Raw genomic sequence first — 12,728 nt, forward strand, 5'->3', positions numbered from 1 at the left:
TTTGAAATAAAAATAGTTTCAATATACCCAATGAGTGGGAATCAATAGAATAGAATTCCTCATTGGAGAAGTTAATTGCATCTCTTCTGGTGTGTGATGAGTCCCATGAATAGCCCACAATATATTCACTTCTGCAAAAAATGTACAGTTAGTTCACGGACGTAAAAAAAATAAAAATAAATTCCTTTTAGAATAAAAATGTATAACAACTACCGTTTTATAAAATCTGTTTGGAGGTAGCCACAAATTTCTCACTGAACATTGTTGAAAAATTTGTTGAAAATCCTCGATTTAAATCGTCTTTGAAACTAAAATCGTGTTCGAATAAATTATCTAAAAATACTTGTATTCCTTGAAAGTAATGAGCAATTTTTAAGCTATATTAATGAAGAGACAATTTGTTCGACTCTGTGCAATTTATTTTGTTTCTTATTCGTGATGCATTTATATTTTTTTGATTATGTGTTTGGCCCCAAAATTTCACAAAGAATTAAAAAGAAAATTTAATTCTCAGGGAATTTTAAATGTTTATTCCTCTTCTTTTCCCCTACTGATAAGACTATGAAAAGTATATTCTATGTAAGTAACAAAGCAATACTTGAACTACGAAACAAAATCATAAAGATATGCAAATGATTTATCGAACACGAGATATAATGCAAATTTAATAATTAGGGAAGAGTGGGGTCAATTGTAAAATTTTTTACTTAACTATTTTTAACTAACAAAAAATCCAATATATTATTAGTATTAATTGACAGACGAGTAAAGTAGACTATCCTCTACTAGAAAAAAAATAAATACCTTATTTTAAATGTTATTATATTAGTTATTAAAAATTTTTGACAGTCGTGCACTTGTTACAATTGTCCCCACTTACGGGGTCAATTGTAACAACAATTGTCCCCACTTACGGGGTCAATTGTAACAGTTCATAAATTCAACTAAAACGTAGTTAATTATACATATTATCATGGTTGTGATATATTTTTTATTGATCAAAATAGTAGTGATATTTTAGGAGTAAAAATAATAATGAGCAGAGACCTAAAGGGTTAAACTTTTATCTTTAAGGGGTTAAAAACTTCAATTTATGCTGTGAAAGGTGACAAATAAAATAATGCACATGCAACATAATATAAATGATATAGGAAACTATCGGTTCTTCTTAAAGAGTTAAGTAATGGTTTGTAAACATACGATTATTTATTTTCAGCTGTTACAATCTTCCCTTTACTTATTGTTACAATCGTCCCCAAGACGCCATTTCAGCTTCATTTGTTAAAAACAATGCTAGTTAATTAACAAAACTAATCTTTTTTTTGAAATGTTAATTAAGGTCTCCACTTTCATATTCGGTTAATAATTTTTATTTGCTTAAAAAAAATTACTTTGTTACAATATAATATTCTAATACCAAAAAAAAGTACTTACGTAGCGTGAAAATATCTTTTGTGATGTAACTGTTTCAAAAGTACATAAAAATGGTTGCCAGGGGTATACATGTAGATTTATTACATGCACCTTGTGCTCCACCTAGGAGCCAAATCTAGAACTCGACACTCGAAATTTTTGCTCTGTTACAATCGTACCCTGTTACAATTGATCACACTCTCCCCTACCTAACATTTTTAAAGTAAACTGCATAAGAAGTGTAATTACTAACGCGTTTTAGAATAAATTTTGGGAATTTTATTTTAAAACAAAAGTCATTTGACTCAAAATGTTTATCCAAATGTTGATAGGCAATACTTTGTGTTGCCCATTTTGCACAAATAAAAGCTGCGGAAATGTGCTATACTCATGGTTCTTTTCACAAAAACGATGTCTGAATACAATAATTTGTGTTAAGACGCCGAGTAAAGTTTTTGTTCACATAATCGAAACCTGGAAATAATGATGGAAATAGTACCCATTTCTATTTATTTATTCATTCTACGGGTTCGATCCCCTGCCCAGACACCGGATTTTCGGGATGCAGAAAATCCTCAGCAGCCATGTCGTATGATTATGCGGCATGTAAAAGATCCCTGGAGTGCCTTATTGGGTCTTGGCATTTCCGAAAAAATTAAATTCCTAGTGCACTTTAGCATCCAAATAGAGTCTCGGTGCTGCAATCTAGTGTGGCAGAAACTAGACGTCCAAATTAACATGACCAACGGTATCTCACCCATTGTGGTGGTCCTGAAAGAGTGGATACCACCTCTGGAGGACGCGCTAGGTCTGCCCGTCAGCAAGACTGATTGTGCAGCTCATTGGAAATAAATTTTTTTTTATTTATTCATGCTCAATTCACGTTGTTTTGCTTTATTCAAAATATTGAATTGTGTACATACGGTGTGTCATTCTATGAACCCAATAGAAGCAAAAGTCTGTAGTGATCCAAGCTAACATCCAAGTCCAGGGTGAATTCCAAGGAAGTTCAATCAATCTGTAGTTATTATAAACCCAAGCATAAACAAAAACTTCAACTCCTTTGAATGGAATTCTAAAAATTAAAATCAACGAAACTCAAAAATTAATAAATAATTGCGTGATTTTATTTATCAAAACTTGAAAAGTACGTTATTGAGAAGGATGATAAGTTAACTCGAGAATTTCCTATAAAGTATTCGTATTTTTAAAGGACTGACATTTTATTGCAAAAAAAAAAAAAGCATAATTTTGAAAATGAAAACCAAAATATACAGCATTTGAAGCATTCATTTTGTAATTGTTTTGCATTTATGGTTATATATTTTTTTGTTTCGTTATAAAATTTGGTTTTCGAAATTTAGTTTATATTACTACTTTTAGTTTTTATTACTACATTGTAAAATTAACGAAACAAAATTAACAAAACTGAAGCATTCAGTAAAACTAACATTTAGTAAAACTAGGAGACTTCGCCCCCTGCTCGCTAGCGCTCGCCAACCCCCGGAACTGCTTTCGCAGTTCATTTCGGATTGCTTCGCAATACGATGCTCGCTTTGCTCGCTCATTGGATACGTTCTTAACGTTTAGCTTTTGTATACTTTTTAAAACACTGAAGTTCCGAAAACTTTTCACTGTAGAAAATTCTAAGCCTGTGCATTTCAATATTAATTTGAAATTGAAAACAGTTCGCATATTTTTCTTAATCACACTATTCTAAATTTCAGTTGTTGAGAAAAGTAACTGTTGTAAGTTTTGTTTTAAAGTCTTTCCCACCAGAGGGCTAAAACCATGTGTTGTAAAACAATATGAAATAGTACTGAACGCCGGATGTAAAGCATCGGCTTCGATGAAGATAATTTTGTGAGAATTTTTTTGATAATTCGGTGAGAATTCACCCGATTAGACATATGATACTCACTACGTGCTCTTGCGCGCCGAAGCCTATCAATTAAAACGTATTAGCGTTTTATATAACATGGATTAGCCATATGATGCTCACTACGTGCTCTTGCGCTCCAAATCCAATCAATTAAAAATGAAAACTGTTGCCAGCGCGAGAAAAGAAATATCATCGGTTTTATTGATACATACATACGTACGTATTAGCGTTTTAAATAATATAGATTAACAAAACTGAAAATTAATTTTAACTCAATAAAAATGGTTTTTATGCCATGTTCTTTGGTATCATGATTAAATTACCAAATTCTACCACTTACTACAAAAAATATTTGATTGTTAATTTTACCAAAACCATTTCCCAAAGTTCGGGAAATATTACTGAGCTTTTAGGTGTTCCCATAGAGCCAGATACACTGCAAATTTAACTCCATATTCTGAAATTTTAACCCATACTTTTTTGACATGGCCAGTGCTATTTAAATGAATTGCTGAAAAATAATTTTATTCAATATGGATCCTTAGTTTAAGGCAAAATTTTTATTTCTAGCTAATGCTATTATTACTTGGGGTTTCAAATAGAGCCGATATTGTCTTGGCAAGAAATAAGTTAGTTGAATAATATAATAATTAATGCTAACAAAATTAGCCTATATTATATTAATGTGTTTAACACATGTAAAAATAAAACGTTTGCTGGTTATTAACAACATGAATTATGTAAATGTTTATTATAGTGAGATACTCCATGGTTAAATAAAAAATTAAACAGTATAGTTTACACTGTTCAGTTTATTCAAATTTAAGAGAGACGTGAAATAATATCCTTTTGGGCACTCACATCCATTTTTTAGAAACATTTTTACCATTAAATTTACGTTTATAATCCCCAAAAATTAACATGAATATAACTATGCAACAAAGCGTCACTTTTTCGTTAATAAAACGTTTTTAAAAAACTGTAAAAAAATGGGTAAAATGTGCATGTTAAAATAACGTATTTTTAGTACGTATTTTTAACGAAATATTTAAAAGGAAAATTGATAACGTTAAAAACCGTCATTTTATATATACGTTTTAACGAATGAAGAAATAGTGAAAATCATCACGTGAAATTAACGTAATTTTAACATAAGCCCAAAACCTTATAACGGACGGACGTATTTTTAACGTTTATTTGCCCCTTCATGCTGCCTGGGAACATATCACTACGCCAAATCAGAGGTTACAGTATTTTTTTTTTGTTGGAATATAAATAAAACGTATTGTAACTTGACTCATGGCCAATTTAAATGGTAAATGGTTCTTAAGAATATTCCTTTCGTCAAGTAGTTAAAGTCTCTTGCTCAGACGTTACTTAATGAATAAGGATTGAAGACAGTTCTTAGCAGATAATAATAATATAAATCACCACTTTTATTTTTTAATAGATTTCGATTATGAAACAGATAAATAATTTAAATATATATATGGTATAAAAATTAAAGATTTGCGAGTTTTCATTGAGTAATTTTATTATTAGTAGACAGTTCACTTTAATAAAAATAAATTCAGAAGCAGTAACAAATGTTTATACTTCTTAGCAGTAAATAATAGAAGCAGTAAATATTTCTCTAATGTGGCACCATAAACTCAGGTATTTCTTTATCTAGTGGCAACACTGTGATTATTATTCATTTTGTTAGAATATCTGAAGTAATAATTAAAGTAGTATTAAAGCAATTAGTCATCCTAATCAATAATTTAAGTGTGTTGAATAGTTAGTAAAGTATTTAATTACAATAATTTTGGATTTTTATGTAAATAAAATCTTAATAATTATTCAGATTCATTTTGGATCCTCTCTAAAATGGCTGCAGAAATTTTAAACATAACTGGTGACGCATACATTGCTTTAAGTTTAAAAGAAATTTCTTACTTGCTTAAATCCATTAGGTAACCATGAAGAACATTTGACATAGTCTCATTGATTCTAAATGCAGGTTTCTTTTGCGAAAACCGTATCACCCATTCGAGAATAATTGTTACCATAAATATGGGTGCAACCTTTTGAAAATAATAATAATAATTAGACACAATATCATATATTGAAATTCTATTCAAAGTTTTTCTTGAAAATGATTTTAATTTGAATATTTATGAATTTCTATTAGAAATCTTTTCAAAAAGCAATTTGATTTTAAGAATTTCTAAGGTTGTATCCAGGGTTGGGTTTTTGACGTCAAAAAGTGGTTTTTGACATGACAAGGGTATAATACTGGTTTAAACCGTCAAAAACCCGTCAAAAATGTCAAAAACTAAAGTTTGCCAAGAAAATATATAAACTTCAAAACTACCAACAGTTGCCATGCATTATATTGAAATTTAATTATACTATAGGTAATCAGCAGGTTTTAAAATATTTTTTAATTAAAATTAAGGTAAAATAACAGATTTAAAATCTCAGAAATTTATATTCAAATGCATGTGCAGAAAAATTTTGCACAAAATTTTTTTAAATATTTATATTTAAAAAATTTTTTTTTTCTTTTTGATACTTAAGAAAATTAAAAGTTTATTACTATGCATTTTTGACATATAAGGAACATATAACTAATATTTATAAGGAACTTACAAGTTATGTTGTATAAATACAAACTTGATACAAGATACAAGTGTATAAAAAAAATTTTTTAATGTTATACCGAATATCTTTATTATCCAATATGTTAATTTGAATTTAAAAGTAGTTATATTTATGAATAATGATAAATATAATTCATATTGTTTATTATATTTATTTATAATTATTACACTTATCATTTTAAAACAATTTTTATCTCTTAATTTGTTTTTTCTCCACTTGTATTAAGAATACAAATAATGCATATCTTGAAAGCAAGAAGTAATTATTCAACAGCTGAATATTTAGATATTCAACAAAACTATATCGTATTCAGCAAAATAAAATTCACAAGTATTTGGATAAACTAAATTTTCAGCATAGTAAATGAATAGGCTGAATATACTGTAAATCGACACTAACTACTCTGTGTATTTAACAGAAAGCACTTAAATTTGTATTGTCTTATGTTAAAAAGATTATTAAGAAGATTTAAAAGAATATTAAAAAAAAAAATTTCTTTAAAAGAAGATGTCTAATGTACAAAACTGCTAATGTTTATCTTTAAAAATGTCTAATTTTTAGTATAATCTATACTATACACTAAATTTGGTTATAAATAAATTTCTTAATAATATCACTGCAGATTTTCAATAACACATGAAAATGAATACATAATATTACAAAAGATGTGAGTTTTCAAAAGTACAAGATTTTGGTTACTATTCAAAATATAAGTGTTTCTTCAAAATTTTAAATTTATTTTTTCTAGAACATATTTAGAAACACTATCCTTTAAAAAATATATAAATTTTATGTATTAATTAAGTTTCACATATGAATATAGGTTTTTGACATTTTCGACATTTTTGACAGTGAGGTTTTTGACGTGACGGTTTAAACCATGGTTTAAACTGTCAAAAACTGTCACATGTCAAAAACCTGCCAACCCTGGTTGTATCATAAGCACGGATAATGGGATATCTACAAGTGACGTAGTTTGGCTATCTCGATACTCATTGGTTATTGAAACATGGCATTTGTTTACGTTATAAACTGTTCTTTCCAATATATTTCGATTTAACCAAGCTCGTCAAGTATCAATTCTCTTGAGTGATTTATCCCCTATTCTTACACAAAGATTCTCTCAAAAGATTCTTTTTATATTTAAGAAAATCTTTTTTTATTTATTTCTAACTTAACGCAAAGAGACATGAAGCTATGTAAAACATAAACAAACTAATTATGCATATTTTTGAGATTTTACATAACTTTAAACTATTTCTGAGCTAATATAAACAAAGTTGTATTAAAATTTCAGAAATCATGATGATCTAATTCTGCAGAACTTTTGTGAAAAATATGTTATAAGTATTGGAAATTTACTTATACTAGTATACAGGGAAATTTCCTGATACTTGAATATTTTCTTATACTTGTATCCTCATGCATTTATATACTTGCATGTACTTTAAGTATAAGAAAGTAAATATTATTCGTTTTAATAATAAAATGTTTGGCGTCTTTGGGAAAATAAGTTGAGGGTCTTAGCTATCGAAAATTCTTTTAACTAAACTCTTGGAGACTATATCATTTTGCATGTCCTTTTCATATTTTAGTGATCAGAAATCCAAAAACAGAAGTACGTTTACTGAAAAAAAAATTCTTTATCTCTAATTTTGTAACCTGAATAAATCAGCTTCATATTTTTTTTAACATGATTACGTATGAAGTAATAAAATGGTTTCGCTCCCGAATCTTTAAAACTGTGTTCTACTGTATTAAAATCGATCGTTCACCAAAAAACAATTCAAAGTATTCTTTTGTCAACCGAGTTTTTTCAACACCTTTATAAATTTCTGTCTAATGATAGGATTTTCATATATAAGGACTCAATCTTAATGTTCATGGTTCTAATATTAAGCATGCTAAGTAATTAGTGCCAGTGATATTTTAGGTTACGAAAACAGACACTAAAATGTACTTTCATATTCGAAACGGATTTGGATTTAAAACCCTCAAAATATGGTAGGTACACTGAAAAGAATTGTGAATCAAATTACGGTAAAAAGTACCAGCACTTTGGGTGCATCATTCGGAAAATCCAATTTAACCGCTAAATATTGCACTGTTTTTTTTACAGTAATTTTATTAAATTATAGTGATTCAGTGATATAGTATAAATTGTTAAAATGCAAAATCAAATGTTTCCCGCAATTTACTTAGATAATGTGTGCATTAACAATTTTCGTATTGTTAAAGTTCAGAAATTTGTTTTTTATTTTATCATCTATTTTTTTATTGCCAGCCTTCATCTTTCAAAAGGTTGAATCAAGATTTAATCAAGTTAGCATGTGTTATATACCAGTGAATTGATGTTTAATTTTCGTAGTGGTAGTTACGCCACAAATGTACGACAATATATTAAATGCCTTACTTGTAATAACCCTTTGTATTTCAGTTTTTAAATTGAATAATGATTGATTCTATCAACAAATCTGTTGATTGCGGCAGATTGGCTTTTTTAGAGAATGAAAAATAAAAAAAATAAAAATGTATCAATTTGAAGCGTGCAGAAGCGTTATTTGTTGTTCCAGAAAAAATCCTATTTTTTCTCTAAAGAGTATTTAGTATTGGAATAAGGATTGATTATTTTACCGTCTAAAAATTTAAATTTAATTTATTTTTTTATAATTTTATTAATTAATTTGAAGTTTTAAAAAAATTCGTAATGTTACAAAAATAAGCTTTAAAAACACTTGAACTATTTTAAAAAAGGTTAGCAATAAAAGATTATTTTTAAATATCAAGTTAGTAAAAACATTCTTCAAGCTTTTTTTTTTTTTTTTTTCTTTTACTAAAACAAATTTATTGGATCACACATTAACTAATCTAATTGTAATTTTAAAATTCGAGGGGGACACAAGTAATATCAGAATATATATTATTCATTTCGTGTGGTAATTAATAACATTAAAATTTTGTATTTTTATATCTTCTAAAAAAATCGCACACTTAAATTTATATATTCATTGAATAAACTTCTATTGTTTGAAATGCATACTAATCATAGAAGATTTTAAAATTTAATTTAGGGAAAAATTAAACCAGATTTTAGCTTTTGTTGAGACCAAATTGTGATTTGGGTTTGCTTATACTACTTAATTCAACATTTGTCAAGCTTAAAACGTCCTATTCAAAGATTTTCAGTGAGTTAGAAAGCTGTGAAAATAATATGAATTTGTAATCTGTAAAAATTAAAATAATTAAATAATTTAAAATTAAATACAAATCTTACATTAAAATTAATAATTATAATAGAAAATGAAATTTCAAAATGTAAATGTTATGCAAATGTTATTTATTAAGGCAAGAATTAGGTCAAAAGCATTTTTCTGGTAGTAATTGCGCTTCGCCCAAATATTAAAATTACTTTGTTTTACAAATGTTATACTATTACGCTGATATACAAATGTTACGATAAAAGTATTAATTATACTAGAAAGTAAAATCCAAAAATTAAAAAAAAAAATACTTAAAAGGAATTTAATAAATTTTTTATATTGTTTTAAATTTTATACTTAATAATTTAAGCTGAAAATTATCATATGAGAAATATTCACCAGGGTTTTAAAATTAAAGTACTGTTTAAAATCGAATTAAATCATATCATGAACGAACAATATATTTAATTATAAAAGTACTCACATCCTTATAATAATCTCTAACACCATCAATTTTTTCGTAATTGTGTTTGCGGGGGTCCATGATATAAAACAGGTAACCGGTTCGTTTCAGGGTTTCTCTGATTAGTTCCATCGTTTCGAACAATCAATCCGCTGTGCTCTAAATCTTATTCCAAATGTCTTAACGATTCTTTTAACAGAAAGCAATAAATCCTTAAGTCTCTTTTCAAACAATAGTAGGATGCGGTGCTTATTCATTGCGCATGCTCTTGCTCCTCTTTGCCTCAAACTAACTTTCATTTTTCAGACTTTTTTTTCCACCTTTCTCTTAAATTTTAAGTATAGGTCATTTACACTGGATTTAATCATGTATTAGAAAATGAGAAATGATGTATTTGAATTTGAAAACGATTATAAGACGAAAAAAAATACGTCACATTATGTTAGAAAAGAGACAAAAAAAATTACTGGCTCATCCTTAAAATTGAAATTTTAAAATAAACTCTCAATAATTCTTTCAGAACCATGCAAAAAACATTTAAATTTCAAGTGACAATAATGCAAACATGAGCACAACAATTATTTACAGATACACGACGCATATAGTAGAAAAATAGGGCAAAATAATTTAACTAAATATTTCATCCTTAAGATTGTAAAATTTCAAATAGTATTTATTACTATTTGAAAAAAATAAATTTGCTTTTTTATTTTTTTGTCCTCAACTCGTGTAAAATGTCAACTTGCATCAAAACTTAATATTTAAAAAAAATTCTTACTGTAATTAAAACAAAGAAGTATACTCATTTAAAGTCGCAAAGAAATTCTTAAGGGAGGAAGAGGCAAAAACGCATTTGATGTTCGCCAAATTACATTTTAAAAACAGCGTTTGTACGCATACCACTAGGCATGAACTAGAGATAATGATTAGGATTTGACCGACCCTTCATAAATTTTCGTTTTGTCCTTTAAAACGTCATAGTTTAAAATGACGTAAAATTGTTAAAAATTGCAATTCGACTCAATAAGCAATGACTAAAGTATTAATAATAATAAAAACAGCATGCAATAATCTTTGGATGAGTTGTAAGTTTATAATGAGTTTTGTAATCGTATGTAAAACTATTTGGAATAGCATAATTAGCTCAAAAGCTAATAGGGAAATACACTACCAGTAAAATTAACATTAACATAATTTAAAGTTTCCAATGCTTTTTTGCGCTAAACTATAAAGACAATACTTTCCAAAGCGCGGTTACCTTTCATATTTTTAGGGTTAAGAATCCAAATCATTTGGAAAATGCCACGAGGAAGTGAAAATAAGGTACAGAGAGAAAGTACGTTTTAGTCGTAACTTAAAATATCAACTATCATCTATCAGTGTATTAAATTTAACTAGGAGGCACCGCCCCCTGCTCGCTGAAGCTCGCCAACCCCCGAGAATTGCTACGCAATCCTATGTGGTTCACGCCGTGAACCATGGCTCGCTGCGCTCGCTCGCCAATGAACACAATGTTCTACCACAAAGACATAATATATTATCATCAAAGACATAGTATTTTATCATCAAAGACACAGTATTGTACTTATGTAGAAGAATTCTACCAATGTTCTTATTGGCTTTTAAAGAAGTATATTAGCTATTTAGATTGTACATGGTGAAAAAATCCAAACATTAGCTAAATAAGAAACATATTAGCAAAATAAATTATCAAATATTGCTTCACTAATATTCTGCATTTTAAAGCGTGAAAATTCAATGCATAAATAAACGCGAAATATAAAAAAATTCAATGCATTCAATACAAACACTTAAACGTTTTTTAGACGTTTAGGTAGCTCCCAGTAGAAAAATATCAATTCAACAGCGGCCTTTTAAAGCATTCTCACTTCAATTAATTAATTCCTAATTGAGTTTAAATTAAATATTGTCATGTTTTTAGTGCATGAATCTGAATTGAACAACCTGATAATGCTCACTCTGGTTATTGTTATCTGGTTGCTCACTACGTGCTCTTGCGCGCCGAATCCAATCAATTAAAAATGAAAACTGTTGCCAGCGTGAGAAAAGAAATATCATCGGTTTTATTGATACATACATACATACATACGTACGTATTAGCGTTTTATATAATATAGATAGATTATGACGTCGTAAGGCAGTGGCGGTGTGATTGCGTTTATGTAGTTTGTGTTATTAAGGATGTACTGAAACATCGTAGCTTTGTTCAATCCTTGTTTTTTTAATTACTTTGTTTATCTATCGTTAGTAGGACCAGTCGTCAGCATCTAGACGATGTCACAAGAAGGTGGATAGTTTATGACTCAAGGTGGGCCAATTACAGGCTACTTGTTGTAGGAACCTCGGGGTTTCGAGAAATGAGGTCTCCCGCACTGTGGACACAGTTCGCAGAGACATGAATAGTGATTTCCTGACCTGATCAATGCTGTAAAAAAGCAACAGCATCGGCTCAAGACCGTTATTTGAGATTTTTAACCATAAAGAATAGGCGAGAGAGATCAACACAACTGTCTGACAACCTGTATATTGTAACAGAAGTGTCTATTTCACGAATAATAGTAGCCCAGATACTTAATACAGGTAAACTGTATGCCAGGTTCTCTGTAGTCTGCATTCCTTTGATTGTAAACCACGAAAATCACCAACTAGTATGGTGCTGAGAGTACCTGTCTTGGGCAGATGATGGGTGGTTTGAAGCGAGCTCTCATCAGAGATGAGTTTGAACAGGGAGTTGAGACGTGTTCTGATCTGGAAACAACCCTGAAATCGAAATTTGCTCTCTAACATTGTCGGAAAGGACCACTATGGTCCAGATGGTCTGTGCAGATATCATGGCAGACTGTCATATCAACCTTCATGAAGTGGATAGTGGTACTCCAACAGGTCAACTATACAGAATGAGATAATTGCACCCTTTGTAAAACTTTCCCGTGGATCATATGGATTAAGTTTCCTTTTTACGGATAATAACGTCCGTCCACAAAGGTGTTTTAAACATGTATTTTTAATTGGCACTGACTATTGAAATATCTTGAAAGCGTTTGCGTATATGACAAGTCTGCATTAAGAAGTTTCTTTTTCATAAGGTTATAGGCCTGTTTTC

The 12,728-nt window shown here is 28.9% G+C and overlaps 1 protein-coding gene across 1 annotated transcript in view; it reads right to left on the bottom strand.

Annotated features, from left to right (window-relative positions):
• LOC107443242 (alkylglycerol monooxygenase) overlaps positions 1-9,792 on the bottom strand; it is a 35,773-nt gene extending 25,981 nt beyond the window's left edge. Inside the window, exons 1-4 of the mRNA XM_071178625.2 lie at positions 9,626-9,792; positions 5,234-5,361; positions 2,337-2,488; positions 28-131 (exon numbers count right to left, since the gene is read on the bottom strand). Coding sequence (XP_071034726.2) covers positions 28-131; positions 2,337-2,488; positions 5,234-5,361; positions 9,626-9,736 — 495 coding nt within the window. The 5' untranslated portion in view covers positions 9,737-9,792. The remainder of the gene's footprint in view (positions 1-27; positions 132-2,336; positions 2,489-5,233; positions 5,362-9,625) is intronic.
• Between the last annotated feature and the right edge of the window lie 2,936 nt (positions 9,793-12,728).

The sequence above is a fragment of the Parasteatoda tepidariorum genome, chromosome 6, assembly GCF_982258835.1.
Source record: "Parasteatoda tepidariorum strain Cologne lab strain chromosome 6, Ptep-v5.0, whole genome shotgun sequence".
Lineage (NCBI taxonomy): Eukaryota > Metazoa > Arthropoda > Arachnida > Araneae > Theridiidae > Parasteatoda > Parasteatoda tepidariorum.